Source organism: Acomys minous (assembly GCF_964271855.1).
Source record: "Acomys minous genome assembly, chromosome: 13".
Classification (NCBI taxonomy): Eukaryota; Metazoa; Chordata; class Mammalia; order Rodentia; family Muridae; genus Acomys; species Acomys minous.
This window is the reverse complement of record NC_140495.1, coordinates 48,058,117-48,083,275: the sequence shown is the minus strand read 5'-3', so window position 1 is coordinate 48,083,275 and position 25,159 is coordinate 48,058,117. Positions and strand designations below refer to the sequence as shown.

Below are 25,159 nucleotides of genomic sequence, written 5' to 3'. Positions count from 1 at the left end.
AACATTGAGAGAAATCAACTGGCTAGTTAATGTGTTACTTATGTAAGTAATATACTTCAGTGCTTCAAGGTGTAAGCTGAAAATTTAATGACTCACGCTATTTTGCCTATATGTAAATATTTAACTAAGACTAGAGTTTTCTGTAGGAGTTTGTAGGGTAGTTTTAAAACCAAAGGAAGAAAAGCTATTTCAAAGTGTATTACAACTTGCTCTGAGGAGATGCTGTTCTTTAGAGATAGGAAAAGGAGAATGATGTCATAGCCTTCATGATGCCTCTTCTCTGGACTGATAACATTTTCATTGAGTTCTGTGGATAAATGCTTTGAAGCCTCCAACTGAATAATTTTGTTAATAGTTGACCCAGTCTAAAAATTATTTTGATCAAGTAATATTACTTAACTAATTTGGCCAAAAGCTTCAGTGAGCTCTTTTAAATAGGTATTCCCATTTATACCACACTCTGCACTCAGGGTCACAGGAAGTCTTGTAGGGATGCTGCAATAGCAAAGTGCAGAAGTGGAGAATGGAGATTGCTTTGCAAAGGGCACAGTCTGTAAGTTAAAATGAACAGTTTATGCTAACAGTAAACAGTGTCACTAAGTGAAACGTTCTGGTAATTGTAGGCGTTAAAACTGCTATTATTTGCATTTAAAAACAAAGATACAGCCAGGCGGTGGTGGTGCATGCCTTTAATCCCAGCACTTGGGAGGTAGAGGCAGGCGGATTGCTATGAGTTCAAAGCCAACTTGGTCTACAAAGCAAGTCCAGGACAGTCAAGACTACTCAGAAAAACCCTGTCTTGAAAAAACAAAAATAGAAAGAAAGAAAGAAAGAAAGAAAGAAAGAAAGAAAGAAAGAAAGAAATACAAAGATACAAGTAAAAATACTAGTAGCTAGAATTTATCTTATATCTTCAGAGCATAAAGGGTTTCTCCGTGATGAGCTGCTTTTGCTGATAGGATTCTCTTTCTTTAAGTATTACATTTACAGTGTATGTAAATGTTATGTTATCGTATGCCTGTTACGTTATCTAAAAACAGCCATCTGAAACTAGTGACATCTAAAAACAAAGATGAAAAAGTGTCTACTTAGCCACTTCAAGTCATTATTTAGAACTTGCATTTTCCTGGAGAAATTGAAGACTCTTAGATTTTGAGTAATATCTATCTGTTTAAAAAGTGGGTCAAAAATATTGGTGAGATTTTCTTTGAGTTTTTTTTAACTTGAATCTTTGCACCTGTTGACAATCTTTTACAGGTTTATGAACCATATGAAACATCATTTGGAACTTGAGAAGCAGAGCAGTGAGAGCTGGGAAAAGCACACCACTTGCCAGCACTGCTACCGCCAGTTCCCCACTCCCTTCCAGCTGCAGTGCCATATTGAGAGCACACACACACCTCATGAGTTCTCCAGTGAGTTACAGTGTATTTCAGTGTCAAATAGTCCTCAGTTTTGATTATTGAACCTTCACAATCTAGAAAAGGCTATTACAGAAATAAGAACAAGGAATAGACTTTGAATTTTGGGGGGAAAATTGAAAATGCAGTTGTTTATAATTTATATAATGGTATGAAGCCTAGCAATAATTCTGTTGTCTTCCCATACTCCAATAGCTTCAGTTTAAATCCCAGATGTGTGTCTTTGTATAGCTGCATGAATCCAGGAAGGCTATTTATTACTGAGACAATAGGGTAGCAGGCATATCTTCATGGTAGTGCTAAAAGAGGGATTGCACGGAGTTACATATATATATATGACTATACTACCTCTACTACTGCCACTGATAAACTTGTTGGTACTATTACCCAAAATGAGGCTTTATATTTAGGCATTAAAATGTTGTAATAACTTTTTTCCTCCCATTTATAGCCATTTGTAAAATCTGCGAGCTATCGTTTGAAACTGAACAGATTCTTTTACAACATATGAAAGATAATCATAAACCTGGTGAAATGCCATACATCTGCCAGGTACATCCATGTTTTCCAGTTACTGTTTGTTTGTTGTTTTGTGTTAAGATTTTTAGGTGTTGGATAAATTGTTAGCAATATTTTCTTTTAGTTAAAGGATCAAAAGTCAGTTCTCCCATTGTGACTAGTCAGCAATGACAGTAAGAGTGTGAATGGATGTCTGTGTTCTATTAAACTTTAGGAACTTAAGTTTGAATTTCATATCATTTTCATGTGTAGTGAACTATATTGATGGGGTTTTTTGCCATGGAGATAAAAATGGTAACTAAAATTAAAGTCCATTCTACTTAATTTACTAGTATAAAGTCTCTTGGCATAACTCCATGTTATATGAGGGGAAGACAGTGAACTAGATGTGGCCCAGAGGCAACTGTTTGCTTTCAATCACTAGAAAGCCAAAGAGCCGTAACCAGAATACAGATGTGGATTTGCCTTACCCAGACAGAGTAGTGTGGCCCTATGACCAACGTACAGAGGCTTAGTTGTGCAGTGCTCTGTCAAGTGCTTTGGAACAAGAATTTCCTCAGAATTTGAAGGAATGGGAAAGAAAGAGAAAGATGAATTGCCACTATCATAGTTTGGAGGTGATATTTATAATCTGACTGCAAGTTTTATGTAGAAATAAAGTATTTTATAGGACAGAAGGTCCCAGAGCTTTAAAATTCAAGACAGGATGGGGTGATAGAGAAATGATCCATTAAAAATGAGTGTACCTGTTACTATATTTTGGAAGCAGTCTTTAGCTCTGAAGGGTCACCTTTTTCTGCGTTCTGGTGCCTACATCAGTGAGCTTCTTTAAGCATAGGCATTAGAGCTGGATTGGTAGTGTACAATCTAATAAATGATCCATCGTTGTTATTCTGTAGTTGCAAATCAGTTACAAACTTTCCGTTTAAATATAACCTTTTTATTTCTAGGTTTGCAGTTATAGATCATCAATATTTTCTGACGTAGAATCTCATTTTAGAACATCGCATGAAAACACTAAGAATTTGCTATGTCCATTCTGCCTCAAAGTTATTAAAATTGCCACGCCCTATATGCATCATTACATGAAGCATCAGGTGAGGTTAATGATTCCTACCTAATTATCACTCACAATATTATTTGTTCTTCAAAGGAAGTGAAGTTGTTCCACATACAAATGACTTAAAGTGTGTACTGAATCACTTGTAAAACTTCTTCCATTTTTGTCCTTACTTCTTTTCTAGTGGAACTTGGTCTATAAGTAGTGACAAGTCTTACAGATGGCAAGAAATAGGAAGCTTGGGTTTGAGACAAAAACAGAAGGCAAATGGAGCATGGGAAAGATTGGCTACTTCAGGGTCTCAGTAGATATAGGGAGAATTTTGAAGTACCCTCTTAAGGGGAGGTGGAAAAATGAGTTTGAACTGAGAAAGATAGAGAATTCTTAATCTTTTTTTTTTTTGGTTTTGGTTTTGGTTTTTCGAGACAGGGTTTCTCTGTGTAGCCTTGGCTGTCCTGGACTCGCTTTGTAGACCAGGCTGGCCTCGAACTCACAGAGATCCACCTGCCTCTGTCTCCCAAGTGCTGGGATTAAAGGCGTGTGCCACCACACCCGGCGAGAATTCTTAATCTTGTTTTCCTCTTTGTCGTGGGTTTTTCCCCATGTCCAGACCTCTGGTATTATGATAAGTCATGTTGTCATTATTGACCTACAGTAACGTTTCATAGTTAAATGACAAAAGAAACAAGTGTTCAGTCGATATTTGAGCTCTGCCAGAGCATAGCTTGTTTCCTGAATGACCTTTGCTAGCTTAGCTATGTCATTTCTGGAACTCGCTATTAGTTGTTGAGTCCTTTCTTGCAATTTTGAGGTGATGCTTTTCCTGGAGCAATTAAAACATCCTTTAAACTGAAAATGTTGCTGCAATACTGAAAGCTATGTTTAGCAACAATCCTTTTTTGGAATCAGAAACCTATGTTTGCACTGGATCTGGTGGGTGTTGTCAGGTTTGCCAGCTCACTGTATTTGTACTTCATTATGTCTGCACACCAGGTATTTCCCATTGTTACGTACTTGTCTATCGAGTTCCGTTATTTCAGTTCATGAGATTAACTTCTGGATTTTTTACTTTGGTTTGCTTTTTGTTTTTTCTGTGTAGCTGTGGCTATGTTGGAGCTTTCTCTGTAGATTCAGCTGGCCTCAAATTCACAGAGACCCACCTGCTTCTGCCTCCCAAGTGCTAGGATTAAAGATGTGCACCTGGCTAACGTGTATGTTTAATTGGTAGAGAACGTAAAAGCAGAATTTTCCAATAAATTTGTGTCAGCTGTATTGTGACTGTGATTTTACAAATCTTTGCAAAGTTCTAGCAAGAGCTTCTATTCTAGAATCTTCTTAAGCATTGTTCTATTGACTTCTTTTCATGGATTTTCCTCAAATTTTGATACTGGTAAGTTTAGTAAATGCCAGGTTTGCAAAACTAAAGAGTTTTGTCTTCAAAAATAGGATTTCTCAGAGCTTAAAAATATAGAATGTATCGTTTTGTAATTTACCTGGTCACCAGACCCTTTATTTGAGGGATAGCCATTATTGAATCTTTATAAACAGGTTTAGGAGAGTTTCGTCCTGCACATACCTATAGTGGGTGCAATCAGGATGTAATCAGAGTGTCATCTTTGGGTTTTTAAAAAAGAGAGTAGATATAAGGAAATCGCTTATTCACTATGAGGCTTTTAATCTTGCTTGCTCAAATAGTTCTAGAGTGAGATACAGATATAGGAATGAGTGATAATCAGGATGTATGGACCCTGTATAATAAGCCATAGTTTGTTTGGGTTTTTCAAGACAGGGCTTCCCTGTGTGGCCTTGGCTGTCCTGGACTCAACTTGTAGACTAGGCTGGCCTTGAACTCAGAGATCCTCCTGCCTCTTCTTCCCAGAGCACTAGGATTACAGGCATGTGCCACCATGCCCAATTAAGCTATGTAACTTATTAAGTCTTCACAACTAGAGTTGTCTTAACTTGCCACAGGTTGTTGCTGTTGTTGTTGTTTGCTTGTTTGGAGTACATGTGGGATAGACAGCAGTAAATAGGGGACAGGCTGTTAATCAGAAGAATCAATAATCCTTCAATGTATTTACAATGTATATTTATGGGAGACTGGAACGCATAACTTACGAAAGATAAAGTTGAAACTGAGTGTACATTACTGATGTACTGTTAGATTCTAAGAATAGTTGGTTCTCTGCTTTTAGTGTTTTGAGGACCTTATATATTTTTTTTCTTGAAAAGATTGCATTATATCAAGCAATAGTAATGTTTATATATGTGTATGGGTGGTGTGCATGCTCAGAGGCTGGAAGAGGGCATTGTGAGTTCTTCCTCTGTTGCTGTGCTTCTGCCTTTAACCGAGGCTTTCTAGGCTACACTAGAAGCCAGCGAGCCCAGGGGGGATTCTATCTTTGCCCCACTCAGAGCTGGGACTATAGGTTATGTGTGCAGGATGTATTATAGTTGTTGGTCCTCACCCACCATGCCATTTCTCTAACCTCTATTACAGCTGATTTTAGCACTAACAACTCAGTTTATATCACTGTTGTTTTAGTTTTGGTTTTCTTGTTTTATGAGAGAAGATCTCGTGTAGCCTAGATTGGCCTTCAACTCTTCATCTTGTGAGAAGAATAGGGAACAAAAGACACAAGAGGAAGAAAAGAGGTTTTTATCATAGTGAAATCAATGTCTTAGGGCAGTGTGGTTGTGCTGGTTGGACGTAAAACAAGAGGAAAGTGTGCTTGACAGGTTTTATTATATATTGTATATGGGGTGTGAGGGAGTAACCATTTTTGTCCTAAGCAGTTACATGAATGAATTTTCATAGTCTAAACTACAGGAAAGATTAAAGAAAGATCTAAATTTAGAGGGTGGAGGTAGAGTAATAGTAATAGTAATAGTAATAGAGCTAGTACATGAGTAGATTGTATTTAAAATTGTATCCTGAATTATTAATGATTATAGAGAAAAACATGTCAGGGAAATCAGCTCATTTGAACTGCCTTTCTTGCTGTTTAGTTTCTGATTCTTGGCCTTATTTTCTGTTTTAAATCTTCCTCTTTAAGTACACAATAAATAAATTGGTGTTGCAGGCATCTGTGGAAAAAAAAATTTAATGTACCATACTTCTAAAGTAATCTTAAGATGCAGCTAGAGCTATAAGATCTTACTATTACATATTGCTTTGAGCACTGTAACAGTTGTCTGGTTTTTAAAAATACTTTTTAAAATAATTAAAACCCTTTTAAAAATGTTTATGGGTGTTTTACCTCTATCTAAGTTTGTATGATATGTGTGTACCTGGTGCCTATGGAGGCCAGAAAAGGGCTGCTGTTGGGTTCCCTGGAACTAGAGTCACTATCAGAGTTTATTGAGTAATACTGCTTTTATTTACCTATTTTTACTGTCCAGTTAAATTTATTTGGTCCTAGAGGGGTCATTTTATCTACCTATAGACCAATGGGAAATAGCAAAATTTTAAAAATAACATTTAAAAATTATGTATGTGTGTGGTCATGCATACACGGTGGAAATTGAACTTGGGTCCTCTGGAAGAGCAGTATGAGCACTTAACTCCCAAGCCATCTCCCAGCCCCCAAATAACATTTTTTTCCTACATAAAAACATAGTATAACTAATGTTTACTGTATCAGGTCTTTAAATGCTTGCCATATAGCTAAAAGAGTTCATATCATAATTGTTAGGACTCACTATGTAGATAGGTCTTGCTCCCCTGGAACTCGCTCTGTAGACCAGAAGGACCTCAAACTCACAAAGGCCCACCTGCCTCTGTCTCCTTTGTGCTGGGATTAAAGGCACAGGGCACCACGTCTGACAGGATTCTTACTAAAACCTGTTTTTTTTTATTTTATTTGTTTGTTTTTGTTGGCTTTTTCAAGACAGGGTTTCTCTGTGCAGCCTTGGCTGTCCTGGATTCACTCTGTAGACCAGGCTGGCCATGACTTAAAACCTGTTTATGCAACTTTTATAATCTTGTCTGTTCTAAAGATTTATTTCTTTTTATCTTACATGTGTGGTTGTTTTGCATTCATGAGTGCTGCCTGCAGAGGCCAGAAGAGGTTGTTGGGTACCCTGGAACTGGAGCTACAGACAGTTGTTAGCCACCATTTGAGTGCTGGCAATCCAACCCAGGTCCTCTGGATAGAAAGCTAATGCTCTCAACCACTGACCATCTCTTCACTCCTCAGGACTTGCAAGTTTGATTACTACATAGCAGATAGTTTTGAGATCCAGTACTAATACAAGTTTTTTAAAATAAGACGATTCTTTAATATTGTTTATGTAGTAAAGTATCATTAAAATTAAACTTAGAACAGGATTTATGACTATAGAAATTATTTTTCTTCTTTTCTAATAGAAAAAGGGAATACATCGGTGCACCAAATGCAGATTGCAGTTTTTGACATGCAAAGAGAAAATGGATCATAAGACTCAACATCACCGAACATTTGTAAAGCCCAAGCAGCTAGAAGGACTGCCCCCTGGAACAAAAGTGCGTCCAAATGCATGGTGTTCTGTCATTTGTCTACAAGAACTAACTCCTGCCTAGTTTAATCTATGGAACAAGATATGTTAGAAAATGGCTTCTGATTTTTATTGTCTAGTTTTAGATTTTTGTTTTAATGCTTAGAAAGAAAACCATCTAAGCTTTGTTTGGAGTTCAGTGTTGGGTGTATCCCATCATTAAAGGTGCAATTAAATAAACGCCCTTGGCCAGTGGGTTATTTCATTATTGTATGGCTACTTGAGCTTTTCTAGTTAGTAGTATATGTATTAGTTTTAATAGCTGCACACTAAGGTGTTTTATGTCAGGAATCGTATCTTTCATTTATGTTGTATCTCCAGCATCTTTTAGAGTGCCTAAATGCCACAGGTTTTCAGATGCTTATTGAAGCTGTTATTTCTGAGTCTACTCAATGAAGTAAATTCTGCTGCTGGACAGCATTGTGAGCAAACATTTGTCTGACTGTAAATTGATGATTGTAATTTACTGTTCCCTTTTTGCCTTATATACATCTGTTTTCTCTGACTTCTTTATATACAGTCAGCTCTTGAATATTTGCTCCAGTGGAGGGAAAACAGAGGCATCGATAATCCAAAGTGAAACAGTCCCCAAAACATTTATATTTGCCTTTGGGTACTTACCTTTGAATGTGGGTATGTTTTTTATTTAAATTGATTAATAATATAAAGCCATGCTCTGGAGATTAGGGCAAGAGGAGCTAGCCAGCACCCTTCCCTGCCCCCATTCATTCCATGCTGGACTACGCACGCAGAATGCCAACAGAAACAGTGCAGTCCTCCCTCGCCTTTTCCCATATTAATAGTAATAACATTAATGATACTAAATGTTTTCTAGCAACTTAGAATGACCTGATTCTAAATGTACTTTTTATATATTCTGTTATTTAATTCATAAGCAGTAAATGAGATATATATATATATATAAAGCTAGTATTACCCTATGTGGTAGGTAGAAAAAAACTTAAGATTCAGTTATTTTTGCAAGATGATATAACTAGGAAGGCAGATTTAACTCCAGCTTTTTTGACTCTTGGTCTAGTGTTTTTGTATATTCCACAAGCACTTGTGTTAATAGGACTTCATGATTGGCTGTTCCTCAGATGTGAGGAGAGTGTAGTCAAATGATTAATGAACATGTTGGTAGGTGATTGCGTTTTCATTGTCAAACAACAGATGTAACATGTTTCTGAACAATAAATAATAAACCTTACTACTTCTTATAAAGACTTTTAAATGTTATATTCTCCTTATAGTATAATGAATTGGTATAACCACTTGTGTAAATGCTAGGCACTGTGCTCCAGAAAGAACCAGTCACTCCTGCTGTAGAGATTTGTTTGATACTAATAACTTCAAAGGGTAATAGGCCTTTTTAGAGTTTATTTTTTCCAGTCTTTATTACTTAAAATTTGGGCTCTGTGTTTGGGAATAACTTTTAGTTATATCAGAGTGTAAATATAAGTATGAAATGTGGCCTTAAATTCATATAATTTGTATTAATCTTATTTATTAATAATGTTAACATACAACTGATTATGATATGAGTAGATAATTTAAGAGTCAAATTCATTTTATTGGTTGAATATTTAAAACAGATAGATGTCTACACCCAGTTAATCTGTGCTTTGAATAATACTTAATATTCAGCTTATTTTATGTAGTGATTAATTTTTAAAGTATGTATTTGTCATGGTTTTTGTAGGTTACTATTCGAGCTTCGGTTGGACCTCTTCAGTCAGGATCTGCAGTTACACCTTCCATCAGTGCAAGCACTTCTGTCCTCCAGCTCTCACCTCCAAGGACTGACAATATAACTGTTAAAAATCCCACAAAATTGAATATAAGTCCACCGAGTACAACTGTACCCAATCCCAGTAAACCTAATGAAAGCAAGTCTAATGGAAGTAAATCTAAAAACAGGTCAAAAGTTTCTAATATGCAGAAGAAACAAAGCACTTTGTCTAATAGTAATAAAAAAAGTAAAGTGAACACAGCATTGAGGAACTTAAGGTAATGCTTTACTTCTGGTGCACAGGCCCAGGCAAAACTTACGTATAGCAGCATTCTATTTAGTAATATCCCTCTCTCTGGTGATTTTTGTGTTTAAATATTTTCTTGTGTGTGTGTTTCCACAAGGTTACGTCGAGGAGTTCATGAGTGTATTGAGTGTTCTTCTGAAGTAAAGGATTTTGCAAACCATTTTCCTACATATGTCCACTGTAGCTTTTGCAGATACAACACTAGCTGTAGCAAAGCCTATGTAAATCATATGATGAGGTAAGATGAATTCAGTCAGTATTTTGCCTATTATAATTACCATTGGAGAAGCTTTTGTTTTGAAAACAAATTGTCTGTATTAGGAGCCGTATAGTGGTTTCTATTACAACAAAGTAAATCAAGAAATTACTATATGAAATGGTTAATTAAACCAATGAAATTAAGATAGATTTGTTAGAGGAGTAATTATTCTGTTGGATTTGTTTTACTCTCTAAAATGTTTAAAAGTAGTTATTTTCAAACATAAATTTAAATGTTTTAAAAATTAACTGACAAATCCGTGCACTTTCATGACTGTCATTCTCTTCAAATCAAAGAGACTTGAGAACTTTCAATGTTGCTGGGAACTTTATTGGGTTTGTTTCCTTTATCCCCCATCTTTCTCTGTAATCCATCTATTTGTCCATCTCTGAAGCTGTGTACTTACAACTGTTCATGATGCCACTGTTGGAATTCTTTCCAATAATGCATTCATTCTGTACTGGGTACCAGTCATTTGTTCTATGATAAATTAATTCTCATGCGCCTCATCTGGATATTATTTTTACTGTTATTTTTGTTGTTATTGGTCTCATTAACACGTTATTCTTCCGGGGTAGATTTTTTAAAAATATATTTCAAGATTTTGTTTCTGTTTATGTGTAGGTGTGTGTCTGTGTCACATTTATATGGGTGCCTGTGGGTGATGGGAACTGATCCTGGTCCTCTGAAGAGAAACAAGCACAGTGTATTGTTATTTTTAAAGAATAGTCATAATAGCCGGGCAGTGGTAATGCACCTTTTTAAACCCAGCACTCAGGAGGCAGAGGCAGGCGGATCTCTTGAGTTCAAGGCCAGCCTGGTCTACAAACCGAGTCCAGGACAGCCAAGGCTGTTACATAGAGAACTCTTGTCTTGAAAAACAAACAAAAGCCATACTTGTTTCCATTTAAATAACCTGATATGTGGCCTCACCAGATGATGCTGTTCAGTTTGTTTTTAATAGAATTCATGTGTAACTGAGTTTCTTTTAGGTCATAGCCTGACTTTCATGTTGTTTTTTGATTATTGCCAGATACTGCCTTCAAAAGTCATCCCACCTTTCTAGGTAGCTTCAATACTTTTCCCAATTTTCTGTTTTTGGTGATCCACGTGGCTTCCTGGTACCCTGCCATATGCGGCCCCAGCACCTACATCAATGTTTAAGTCCCATTTCTTACCCTATAGGACCATTTGAATACCTGCCTATGCTTCGTTCCTTTGAATTCCCGTTAGGCTATGATGTTCACCATCTGTTAGGCTCTACTGTCGCTGTATTTCAGGGTCATTGTTTTCAATCCTATTTTGTTTTCTCACTTACTGTTTAGTTATGCTTACTTGGGCAGAAAAGCCAACATAAGATTTGAACCCTTTCTCCTTTCCCCTCTTTTTTATATTATGTTCATTTCTAAAATGTATGTGAGACTCATAACAGTCTCACCTTATTATATAAACTTTTAATTAGTGCATGTGTACATGCGTGCATGCATGTACATGTGTACCAGGGAGATTTACTATGAGAAAGGGCATAGTGATTCAGTCAGTCTTTCCATTTTTGTTCAGGATTATTTGTCTGTCTGAGATTATTTGTGCTTCAAAACATATCTTAACATTTTTTTTCTGTTTCTCTGAATAATGGTATTGGAATTTTTCTTGGAATTGCATTGAATCTGTATATTGCCATTGGTAAAATAGCCATTTCACAGCATTAATTTTTTTCAATTTATTTAGCATGGAAAGCCTTTCCATCTTGAGGTTTCCTCTTCAGTTTCTTCTGTTTTGAAGTTTTCATCAGAGAGGTCTTTCAGTCCTTTTGTTAATGGTTATTCCAGAGATAGTTTTATTTGTTTCTTTAAGGCTACTAGGAAAATTATTTCCATGCCCAGTTTCTTTCTTTCTCAGTGTATTTCCATTCTTTTTACATTTGAGGCCCGTGTTTCACTGTGTAGCCCAGATGGGCTTTGAACTTAAAATTCTCTCGTCTCAGCCTTTCAAGCACTAGAATTACAGGTGTGCGTCACCACGTCTGGTGTTCCCCCCTTGTTGTTAATGTATACAATTGTGAGGTTTATGTTTTAAATCTAGATAATAGAAAGAGAGGCAGTTAAATTATATCTATAGCTAGAGGTCAGATAACTTGAAAAGTTGTTATCAATAGTTTTATGGTGCAAGTAGTAGACATATTTGAAAGCCATCAGAAAGACCTTGAAGTAATTTTATTTTATTTTTAAGATTTATTTATTTAATGTACATGAGTGCTTTACTTGAATTTATACCTGCAGGCCAGAAGAGGGCATCAGATCTCATTATAGATGATTGTGAGCCACCATGTGGGTGCTGGGAATTGAACTCAGGACCTCTGGAAGAGCAGGCAGTGCTGTTAACCACTGAGCCATCTCTCTAGTCCCAGACTTTGAAGTAATTTCAGTCTCACTTTTCTAATAGGTAACAAAGCAAAAATAATATTCTTATCTGGTGAAAAATAATTTAAAATTTTTTATTTTTAAGGTAGTATTTGATTCATGAATTTTATGAGTCAAAGTCTTAGACTCGTTCTACAAAGGAAACAATTATGTATGCAAATTTTACAAATATTTTTGAGTCTTCTTGATTAAAAAACTATTTTCGTGATACCGTCATACACATACATCTAAATTCTTTACGAATAATTCCACTCAAGCCGGGCGGTGGTGGCACACGCCTTCAATACCATCACTCAGGAGGCAGAGACAGGTGGATCGGTGTGAGTTCGAGACCAGCCTGGTCTACAAAGCAAGTCTAGGACAGCCAAGGTTGAGAGATTGCTCAGCGGTTAAGAGCGCTGGATGCTCTTCCTAATGATCCGGGTTTAAATCCCATCACCCACATGGCAGTTCACAACTGTCTATAATTTCAGTCCAGGGCCCTAACACCCTCACCCAGACATACATGGAGGTAAAATACTGATGTAAATAAAATAAAATATTTTTTTAAAAAAAAGGAATGAGAGCAGTATTCTCATCATGGTATTTTGTTAAATTTTGGAAACTTGAGTACAGACTTTAAGTGTTTATAAAATCAGTGTGACTACTATCCAGTAAAAGTATTATACTGATTTTTATCTTTCCAGCTTTCATAGTAACCATCCAACTAAACGGTTTTGTATATTTAAGAAGCATTCAGAAAATCTCAGGTAAGTGATTTTTGCAAAATCTTTCTCTTGAACAATGACTTTAATTAATTTATTTTTTCTTATGTGATAACTGTGTTAGGTTCAACTACACATACTGTGTGTTACTTTTCTTGTTGATGTGACTGACATACACCTTAAGGAAGGAAGAGTGTAATGTGGCTCAGTTCAAGGGTATAGTGAGTGTGTTGTGGTTGGGCAGCCGGGTGGCAGGAGGCTGGTGCCTGGTCACACGGTGTCTGCAGGCAGGAGGCAGCCTGATGAACGCCGCCATCCCTCGCTTTCTCGTTCTGTCCAGCCCCGACCTATGGAATGTGTACCTACCTTTACATTAGCTCTTTCTCACTCCGCTAACATAGAAACTCTCTCACAAGCATGCACTTGCAAGAGGTTTGTTTCTTAAATCCCATCAGATTAATAAGCAAGAGTATCTATTACACATGTCACATTCTTCTCATGTTTAACATGTAAATTTTAGTATGTTCAGTTGTGCATTAGTCATGATAGTATGTATACATTTACATGACTTTAAAAATCCCATTTATTAGTAATCATTCCCATTTCCTTTCAACTCTGCCCATCTCCAAGAACTATTAATGTACAACTGTACTTTGCATTAGCATAGCCTAGCTAATTTTGGGTGTTTTTTTGAATAAATGGGATGATATTCTGTGTGGTCCTTAGTGACTGCCTATCAAAGTCCATCCATGGTGAATAATACATCAACTTATTTAAATTGATGAGTAGTATTTTATTTTACTTTATGGACATATGGTAGTTTATCCATTTCATTAATTTTCATGATGCTGCTATGAACACTAGTATAAGTTTTTGTTTTCATTATTTTTTACACCCATTTCTCTTTTGTGTGTAATTAGGAGTAGGTTAATTGGGTTGATTTCTAACTACCTGTTAAACCTTTTGAGAAACTATTTTTCATCATAGTTCCACTATTTTATATACTCACTAGTACTATGTAAGAGTTATGGATTTCTGCATCGTTTCTAGCACTTGGTACTTGTAGGGGCAGTGTTCTAGACAGGGTTTCTCTATGTAGCCTTGCTTGTCCTGCAGATCGGCTGGCATTGAACTCACAGAGATCTGCCTCAATCTGCCTAAGTGCTGAGATTAATGATGTGCACCACCACTGCCTGGCCACTTATTTTTTTTTATAGGCATTCTACACTTGATCTTAACCAAAAAGCCAAGAAGTGATATCATAGACATTCTAATAGATACAAAATGTTTTGTCATTGTGGTTTGCTGTGACTTTAATTAACCCAAATGCCAATGTCAATGACTATATGTTAAAGAGTTGTGTTAATATCATTATATCAGAATTATGTTATAGTACTCATAGTAAGTTCATTGTAGTAGGGGCAGATGGGGCCCAGATGAAATACATTTGCATTATAAAATAGGAACAAGGGACTGGAGAGATGGCTCAGAGGTTAAGAGCACTGGCTGCTCTTCCAGAGGTTCTGAATTCAATTCCTAGTAACCATATGGTGGCTCATAACCATCTATAATGAGATCTGGTGCCCTCTTCTGGCCTGCAGGGGTACAGGTAGGCAGAACAGTGTATGTGTAATATGTAATAAATAAATCTTTTTTAAAATGAGAACAAAAATAGAGCTTTCCAATATTTAAGTATTGCAGCATCATCTAAGATAATGTAGGAAAGCAAATAATGCTGTAAAGTTTTTTATTTTATTTTATCTATTATTGTGTGTGTTTTTGCATGTGCACACACATGAACCCATGGTACAGCATGTATGTTGAGGTCAGAGAACAACATTGAACAGTTGGTTCTTTACTTCTGTCCTGGGTTCCAGGAGTTGAACATAGACCAGGAGCTTTGCACAGCAAATGCTTTACTTGCCGAAACTGTCTCATCAACCGGCTTCAGTTTTGAAGCAAGTTTAAGCCACTGGAATGCTTTACATTAATATATGGTCTTCTTACTTTCCTTACTCAAACCCTGAAGGGGAGGTTGAGTTTAGCTGTGTATGAGGTGAGTTGTAGATGAATTAGCCATGTAGACTGGGGCTGTCAGGTAGTTAGGACTGATCTTGTAAGGATATGAACTAATGCACTGAATATGGGCTTTATTTCAAACCAAATTCTAACCTTTATAAGCTTTGCCTTTGGTAGACTATTAAGCAAATTCTAGCTAAAGCAATGGTAATTATAGCATCTACTTTAAGTTGTAAGGTTTAAATGATATGGTATGTTTGAAACCAGCTATATACAGAGTTAGTACTCTACAACTGATATCACTGAAGTGCTTAACACTAAATATTTTAAGAAAGCAGATAGTCAGAGACTGGTTGGAGCCTCAGTGTCAGGTGAAATGACACTTTAAAAAAAACAGCGAGGAGGAACTAATTGGGGAAATTTTGATTGTTTTACTGGTGCAGCCTCCAGGTGGAAACCCATGGTATGTTAGATGTTAAAGGCAGATGGTTTGAGATAAACTATTTTCACATTTAAAAAATTAGTATTTTATTCTGTATATGGATGTTTTGCCCTCTGTATGTCTATGCACCATGTTCATGCCTGATGCTTGCAAAGGCCAGAAGATGCTGTCTGCTCCTCTGAAACTGGTTTTACAGATGTTCCTAAGCCTCCATATAGGTGTTGGGAGTTGAATCCAGGTCCTCCAAGGGTAGCCAATGCTCTAACTGAACTATCTTTCCTCTCCTAGTTTCACTTTTTTTTTTAACTTTAAATTAATTTCTTTCTTTCCTCCTCCTCCTCCTCCTCCTCTTCTTCTTCTTTCCTTCCTTTTTCCCCCCTTCCATGATAGGGTTTCTCTGTGTGGCCGTGGCTATCCTATAACTTACTCTGTAGACCAGGCTGTCCTCAAATTCACATCGGCCTGCCTCTGTCTCCTGAGTGCTTGGCTCAGTGGAGTGTACCACTATGCCTGGCTAATTTCACATAGTTATTATAAAACAGCATGCTGTGATGCACTTCAAGCATGCATGGTTTGTTGTTAAACTGACAGATTCTAGAAGTCTTACAGTCCCCTCAAAGCATACTTTCATCCAGAACTAATAAGAGAAACAAAGAACCAACTTCACTCTTGTCTACTTTGACCTATGGAGTTTTGCCTTGCTTTCTGTTGGCCTGGCTTTTACTTTTTCTTCAGCATACTAACTTTCTTTATTAAAGACCTGAATGTAACACTTCAAACCTCCACACTTTCATAATCAAGAAATTTGATTATAAATTTAAAAATTTGTAATTATATATTTCATTTAAGAACTGCAGCACTCAAGCTTTGTCAACAGCAAACAGTCAGGTGGGCTAGTTAATGGTGCTGCCTATGACGATGAGATAGTCAGGTTGTGCGCTCCAGTGTCTTATTACTGCTTTATGTAATTCAGCAGTAAGTGAAGACAGCACCAGTTGTGGTGAGAGCCTTAACACATGGCATGCACTTGATGGTGACTGTCATATGAGTCATCTTTAGAGCCTTTATGTTGTTCTCCGAGCTTTATCTTTGGTTAAATGAAATCCTAAACTTTAAATTGCATTGAAACATGGACTACAATTGTTTTTTGTTCACCATTATATTCATAACACCTAGTGGTATGGGATATAAAGAGAGCTTTATTCAATATATATTAAGTGAATGAATGCTTTATACTCACTTTTGATGGCAGAGGAACAGTGTGGCTTATTTATATTAGTGCAAGCTCATAGCAGAGCCAAGACTACCTGTCAGTATTGGACTCCTAGTTTCTCAGCGGGTACAAAAGGTGAATATTCTTAAAACGTAATTACTTTGGGGGGAGTAGGTTGTACTGGGAATGAGCTCAAGACTTCCAGCACTCTAGGCCTGTGCTCTACCACTATGCATTTTCCCTATCCTTGAAGCATGAATACTTAATATATGTAAGCAACATCATAATTTGGACATGGCTATACCATTTTAAACGTTATATCAAATTTATGTAACAAAGTGGTAAGTTATGACACACAAAAAAACTAGAAAAGTAGTAATGAACCTGTGTATAGTTTAATAAAAAATAAAAACCTTTTATTTTATTGCTATTTCTTTTTTAATAGGGGCATTTCTCTAGTGTGCCTTAATTGTGATTTCCTAACTGATGTTTCTGGCTTAGATAATATGGCTACACACTTAAATCAACATGAAACTCATACTTGCCGTGTTCTAATAGAGAAAGGTATGTATACATAACTACTATCTCAGATATTTTATATTTATCATTATTTTTGGTCAGCCAAAATATGGGCTCTTTACTGAGTCATTTCATGTCACTCATCCTTGTTCATATGCTTTTGTAAATGTGATACTTTTCTTCTGATTTCAGTTTCTGTATGTATCCCAACTTCTGAACGTCTTTCTCAGTAAGTGTAATTTTTATTAAGTATGTTTTTCTTTGGTGGATATTAACATGATTGCATTCTTAAGTGTGCCTTTAATAGGAGTGAAAAAAATACTGAAGTCTTCTGTTTTTATTTTTAAGCTGCTTGTTGAAATAGGTTCCTGCTCTATGGAGCTCATGACCTGGTGCGAGAGAAGTTGGAATTTCCTAAGTTCAAAGTTCTGAGATGTTTGTTACACAAAGACAGTTACACAAGTCCATACCGCCAGCTCATTACTCAGCTCTTTTCAGCTTTCGCATGTGTCTAGACTCTTGTTCTGCCTTACCTTTGTGTCAGATTCACATATCATAACATACGTTCCCCCTCCCCCACCAGTTGGCTCTCTAAAAATAACTTTTATTATTGTGGTCTTTTCTTTGCTTAAAATAGTTCTGTGTGTTCTCTGTTCTACTTGCCTCCAGAGTAATGCATTCCAAATAATATAGCTGTTTATCTTTTTGTTTGTTTTTGTCTGCTTTTTTCATACCTTATGCCTTGTGTTTTTAGGCCAGATGGTTGTCTTTTTCCTCATTCATTGTCTGTCATTGTGCTATTTTTCTTATTTTTCAGATGCAGAAGCAGCCCAGAGATTTCAAAACATATCCAGGGTGTACCTGGACAGTGTCCCCTTCGATGGACACAAGTGCTGCCTGCTCTCTCTTTCCCAGGAATGAGAGTGAACTGACTGTGGGACCTGCTCTAGGTTCTGCCCTCCCACCAGGCTGAGGCTGATTTGGCCAGAGACAGCCTCAAGGCCCACCAAATTAATTATGGCTCCCATTGGTGGCTTTGGCTCTTAATCTTAAGTTTATGGGCCAATTGTGAGCAAGAAAAGCCCATCAAATCAATGCTTTGATACCCAAATTAAAATTAAGTCATTTTGGCTGCTACTCTTATATGTTCCTCTAGCACAAAGGCAGTCTGGGACATGCAGACACCCTGGTTGCTGGGAGATAATGGCTTTGTCTAGTCTTCAGACAAGAGTTCTTATTAACATGTTCTAAAATTGCTGTTATTTTTACTGTCATTGAATATATATTGTCCCATATCAACTATAATTTTAATAAGATTCTCAGATTTTACTTTCAATTTTTAAGTTAATTCTGTTAGCTTGATCTTCTGTTCTCTGAATTTATTGATGTTTTCCTATTCTCTAAAACTTTAATGTTCTTTTCACTTTGTCAAGAATTTCAAAAGTTCATGTAGGCTGCCTGTTTGTAGCTTTTAAATTTTGGTTTTGCATAGACAACTATGTCCTCTGTCTCTATTTGAGGGTTATTAAGCCAAGGAATTGTGAGCTTTAAGGTATAACAAATTGGTCAGACTTCTTGAAGATTGAAAAAAACAAGTTTTAAAGTAACATTTAATTGGCATGTAATCTCTACTGAGTCACTAATATCATTCCTTTGGGTAAAAGTAATATTTAATATACAGTGTAGCCAATAATACACAAGCTTCTTCTTACTTGCACATTAAACTTGTCACTTTTTACGTTAGCTACATTGAGTATCAATTTATTTTGATCTATTATTTTAAAAATTCATGTATTTGTCTCAAAATTATTTTCTAATGGATAATCTCATATAAAATTAATTTTTATTCTGCAGATAGGAGCATTGCTTAGCTGCTGTTTGAAGTGTGGTTGATGGACATGCCTACTGAGAGTACATCCGCTTAGTACATCTGTGGTCCCCTCAGTTTGGAGACAAACAAGTGCTTTTTATGATTTTAACAGTCAGGATCAGCAGGTTCTGAAATTATAGTTTAAAGCCTTTTTTTTTTTTTTTGTATCTTAAAACTATATATTTACCCACCCTAATATCAACTTCATTTGTGCTTTTTGGAGGAGAGATTAAAACCACTTTCTGATGACTACTGCTCGTCTATTTGTGTTCCTTGCAATTAGCAATGAAAGAGGTTGAATTTATTAGTTTTAAGCTTCTGAACAATTTTATACTGTACACGAAAGCATTTCTAAAAGCCCTAGTTTATTGTTTAGTAGTGGAGTTGATACACTAGTCTTTATTACTTTATAATTTCTTTTAAAAGCTGACCAGAAAAAAATTACTTATTTCCATTTTTAACATTAATTCTCTATTCATTTACAAATTAGAGTATTTATTTTGTCTTGGTCATGGTTGAGAATGTGTATACTGCCTCCTTTCACAGAAGTGGCTTTATAATGTGCATCAAATCTACTTCATCTGCTATTTTTCCTTCCTTCCTTTCTTCCTTCCTTCCTTCCTTCCTTCCTTCTTTCCATTTTAAATGAGACAGTCTTGTTATATAGCGTATTGGAACTCATGGTTCTTCTGCCTATCCTCCCAAGTATTGGGAGCACAGGAATGGCTACCACACCCTGCAACATTTCCTGCCAAAATTCTGACACCTGTAACTTTAAAACTACACTAAACTTTATTATAGGCAGTTAGTTGAGTTTGCTTAGTATTAGTCAGTTGTTTCTTAAGTCTAACCTGTCTTTACCATTAAGTTTAAAATTATGTCCTGGTCACATATGCTTTTGGGTTACTGCTGAATAAAAGTTACAGTTTTTATACTTTGAATCCATTGACACTTTTAAATCTGTATAGCTTTGAATTCTTAACCTTGTTTTTGGAACAGCATCATATCTTTTGGACCTCATTTGTTCATTTATAATATATTTATTGAACATGTACTTTGTGCCTGGCTCTGTTCTGTGTGCTAGAAGCATAGACTGGAATTGTTGTCCTAATGGAGTTTACACTTTAGAAGTAAAACAGACAATTAAAAAGTAAAATAAGCTGAGTGCAGTGGTGCAACCCTGTAATCCTTGCTCTCAGGGAAGCAGAGGCCAGCAGATCTCTGAGTTCTAGGCCAGCCAAGGCTACATAGAGAAACTCTGAAAAGGGGGTGGGGGAGTTAAAATGAACAGCATGCTAGAGTATGGTCAATAATAGGAAGAGAAATGAAGTAGGGAAAGGGGATAAAGGAAATATGAAGTGGGATTGTGGGGGGTGGGTGCAATTTTAGCTTTGAATATCAAAAAAGACCCTACTGAGAGATGACATTTGAGTAAAGTCCCAAGGAAGGTGAGGAAGTAATCTCTGGGCACTAACTTGGTTATGCCTTAGTGTCTTATTTTTCTTCTTAAGAGGAGTTGAATTCAGAAAGTGACATATCCCTCTTCCCATAAACAGTGACAGGGATACTTGATGTTGGGAAATTAAATAACCATTTTATTTGGACTATTTCAAAACTATATGTAGTCTAATAATGGGTATATTATATGCCTGTAAAAGATGACTGGCTCCATAGCTGTACTGTATAACTAATATCCATATTTATACATGGTCTGGGGGAAATCTTTCTAAGAGTTAAATAAATCAAGGAAATATAGGCTAAAATTATCTTGGTGTAGTGGCACATCTTAACAGTCCTAGCACTTGGGAGACAGAGACGAGTCGATCTCTCTGAGTTCCAGGCCAACTATATAATGAGTTCTAGGCCAGCCAGGGCTACATAATAAGACCTCGTCTTGAGAGAGAGAGAGAGAGAGAGAGAGAGAGAGAGAGAGAGAGAGAGAGAGAGAGAGAGAGAGAGAGAGAAGGGGTGGAGGAACTCACTAATGTGTTTTTAATTCTATGTGTGAATGTCTTAGAGAATATTGACCCACTTTTCCTTCAATATTTATTTGACATTATTTGCTTGTTTTATTTATTACTAAAATCTAATAAATCATGTAAAATACTAATATAGATTTATCATTTTTCTTAATTGAATCTAAAAAATAATTTGTATAAATAGTTGGCTTAAGATTACTAGAAAATTATCCTGAATCATATATAAGGCATATTGTATAATTAAATGTTAGTAAGTACATGTGTGCTCTTCCACGTATCAGAAAAAGATGATATCCTCATATTTATAAAATCAAAGTAGTACATAACAGAGTCAGACCAATTATTAGCTTATTCTGCCTCTGATTGTAGGCACAAAGGATGATTTTATTACCTTAGTAATAACCTTTTGAGCTTATTATTTCTAGACCTTACATTGTCTGTTAAGAACTTTCTCTATTTTTTTTTTTTACTTTATAAAGTTCTACTTCTTCCCAAAATGGCTTCCAGATTTGATACCCAGCTCCATATTAAACTTTCTTAGATCATTAAACAGATTTATGAAGTAGTAGTATGTAGGCTTTGTAGTATACTGCAGAGTTTGCAGTTGCCTTGTTTACTAGAGATGAATGACTCTGGTTAGGTTACCTGACCTCTCTGCCTCAATTCCTCATTCATAATATGTAAATCACAGAAGAACCGATTTACAAAGGTAGAGGAAATTAAAGGAATTGGTATGTGCTTATGATTTCTGAAAAGTACACAGCACACAGGCGAGAGGATGAGAGTAACTGTGTGGTTGTTACTGCTGCTAAGTCAGCATCCATGGTTTTACGTCTGTCTACTTTTACTGAAAAAGAATCATCCTGACTTCCAACCCATATCATTTCACAAACCATTGCTGCTCGTCTCTTTTTTAACCTGTGTGTGGTTAGTGTTACAGACTGTGTTAGTCAGACCATTACACTTCGATTTTTTAAAAAAAGTTTATGAATATCAAAATAGTTATCATTTTAGATAAAACTGTCTTTTTAAATTTTATCACAATTTTCCACTAAATTATACTGCCTTGTACTTGACTACTTTATGGGCCCATCTGATACTTTCAATGAACTTGGGAATTTGCAATCCTTCTGCAGCCTTCCTCTTACCTGCTTGGTATTTGATCACCGAGAGCGACTTACTGCTCCTTTTTGTGTCTTTGACTGAAGTAGGAGACCCCAGTGATCTTAAACTTCCACACTGAAAACTCTGTTTATCCACACCACTGAGATGGATGCTGCTGTGAAAGGAATGCATGCCTGAAATAAAGTAGATAGGTCGAGGCATACATCCTAGTTAAATAGTCTGTAGCTTCAGGAAGATTTAACCCTTGCTTAGCCTTAAGTTACCGACTACTAAAAGAAACCTAGTAATTGTTTGTAGGGCAGCTATAACAAGTAGATACAATGTATGGAAATCAGTGGGCCATGTTACTAATTCAGATAATTTACTTAAAGTATTTGGCACAGGCTGGAGAAACTAAGCGCTGAATAGGTACATTGTTGCCACTGTTAACCTCCGCTGCTGCTGCTGCTGCTGCTGCTGCTGCTGCTGCTGCTGCTGCTGCTCCTCGCCCAGCTGCTATTGCTGCTTTGCTGTTGTTTGTTGATGACAGGAGATCCTGGGGGCTGGATATCTGTGAAATCTCATGGTTGAGAATTTTAGTGATAGTCCATCTGTACTGTAGTTATTTATAGTTTTGACTTACAGTTCAGCCTTATAATATATTCTTCTCAACTACTGGGGAAATCACATCACAGTGCTTTAATTAAATATTGTGCAATTTTCTAACACCAGGATTGAGTGTGATTCTACCTGCTTTGTCTGAAGACTGGAATAACACTGTCTTATTGAAAACTAGTACAGAACCTTCTCTTGCTCAGAAGGACAGCAGCCCTTTTAAAGTGTTGTTTCCTTCCTTAAAGACAACCTTTTTAAATTAAATGACATCAAGTAGGCATTTCTAAAATTCTCTAGCTACTTATCCAACCCAATTTTATAAAAATACATAGTCGTACTGGTTAGCAGTGTTCTCGTTGTCCTTCCTTTTGTAGAATGCTGAAGTAAGTTTGAAAAGTAGTAATGTTTCTCCACTGCTGGGTCTTACAGAACTCAGCCATGAAATAGCTGCTGTTTCCCTTTCCTCTGTCTCCTCCTTTATGCTCTAGTGTGCTTATACACATTCACTGTGTAAAACAGAGCTAATGCCAACTGTTGTTCTGTCTTCTGAGATGCTCGTCTTTGCTGAAAAATAGAATACAAGGATGGTTCTCACCCAGTGTGGTGGTGCACGCCTTCAATCCCAGTACTCAGGAGGCAGGCAGACTCTGGGAGTCTGAGGCCAGCTTGGTCTATAGAGTGAGTTCCAGCAAACCGGGACTGCATAGTGAGATTCTTTCTCAAAGAAAGAAAAAGAAAGGGGGAAAAAGGAGGGAAGTCTCTTAGCTTCCTTTGTGGCAGAAGAATCCATGGTAAAATGCATTATTGATACCTTAAGCTTGTAAAGAGAATCTAGTTCATTGAATGAAATATCCCATAAAGTACCTTGTAAAATAGTTTTTGGTGCTTACCTAGTTCTAACTGTGATTACTAAGTCTGTGCTAAGCAGACACCCCACTGTTTCACTGCAGTGGTAAGGCTACCTTAGTTTCTTCAAATTTGAAAGTTGTCTTTGTTTTGAAGATTTGAATGACATATATTTATAGGTACAAATATGTTTATTCTACTTGGTTAACCCTTGAATTTAAAGACTACTAGAAAGAAATGAAAATCGAAAACTGGCTTTTCTTGTATTCCTTCCTCTAATTTCAGAGTCACGAAGTACTTATTTTATGCGTAGCTTCAGTGGTACTCAGTAGCTCTTCCATGGTCTGATACAGTTAGCTTGCTGTATGTTCACGACACTGATGCTATCCATACCTTCTGTACACAAGACTGCCAGAAACTGGAATTGGAAACATAACTGAAGGGTGTGCTCTGGGTCCCTAAGGTAATATAGGAAAGGGAGCCAGACAGTAGTCAGGGAGTCTACGCTGAATCCATGTCCTCACATGGACACATAAGTCAGCTGATTTCATAGGATTTTTGTGCAATATGACATCGGAAGGAATCCAGAGTCAAATGCCATTTTATTACAACACTGTCAACTAAATCAGTAATCATCATTTGTCACTATTTGTGCTCAAATAGTGAGTAAACTTTTATTGGTGGAGGCAACATTTTATTTGAAAATGCTGTTTTGGTTTTTAAAGCACTCTTACTGAATCTGTGGCTGTTGAATAGTATGTAAGTAGTTAGTCCATTATTTCTTGTTAATTTCTGACCTCAGTTGGAGGTCAGAGATTTCTGGCATTGGTCATAATCCAAGTTGTAGAGTAAATGTCATGTTCACTTCAAATACTTAAATCAGTGTGGGATACAAAGCAAACCAGTCTTTTTGATGTGTGAGTTCATTTGGGGCTCTTCCTTCGGTGAACCTCTGTATGGTGACAGTGACTGGAGACACTGAAGATCTTCCTCTCAGACCATAGCTTCAGGAACTCAGGCAGGGCTTCCCTATCAAAGTAGATACATTGCATATGGGTTTTGCATGAAATTCATTGTCATAGGTATAAAATGTACACAAACATACAATGGTTTCTGTCACTTACACTTCTGCCATGACACCCGGTAATAAGCAAGGAAGAGCGAGAGACCAAGTGAGATGGAAAGATACGTGAACTTCCTTGTCCCTCCATTTTAGATAATCTGTTCCTATCTCTATTATTGACTCTGAGGTCAGTACCTCTCTTTCAGCCTTCTGATACAGGACTTGTTATAGGTAATAAATGGGATAACCAGAGTGGGATCCCACGGGGGGGGGGGGGGGCAGGGACCTGTGGGGGGGTAATGTGGAGTTGTGTATTCTGGCATTAACTGTGCCTATATTGGTGATTTTTTTTCCATTTTGGTGCACATTTGTTTTGTTTGTTCCTTATCTGTCACTTTAAAGAAATCTATCTAGAATGATATTTCTGCTTCTTAACATTTATTTGTTTCTGTGCTAGAGGTCAAATGTAGTGTTTGGAACATACTGGCTACTTTTCCAGCTATTTCCCTGGCCAAGTACCAGAGCCGTGTC

General features: G+C 36.7%; 1 protein-coding gene across 6 annotated transcripts in view; it reads left to right on the top strand.

Moving 5' to 3' along the window:
• ZNF280D (zinc finger protein 280D) overlaps positions 1–25,159 on the top strand; it is a 68,175-nt gene that overhangs the window by 26,207 nt on the left and 16,809 nt on the right. For 4 of the 6 annotated variants that reach the window (XM_084752915.1, XM_084752917.1, XM_084752916.1 and 1 more), the window contains 9 exons: positions 1,258–1,415; positions 1,873–1,973; positions 2,891–3,037; positions 7,370–7,504; positions 9,239–9,546; positions 9,673–9,813; positions 12,941–13,003; positions 17,078–17,196; positions 17,344–17,380. In XM_084752915.1, coding sequence (XP_084609041.1) covers positions 1,258–1,415; positions 1,873–1,973; positions 2,891–3,037; positions 7,370–7,504; positions 9,239–9,546; positions 9,673–9,813; positions 12,941–13,003; positions 17,078–17,196; positions 17,344–17,380 — 1,209 coding nt within the window. The other 2 variants (XM_084752919.1, XM_084752918.1) reach the window with 2 other exon arrangements.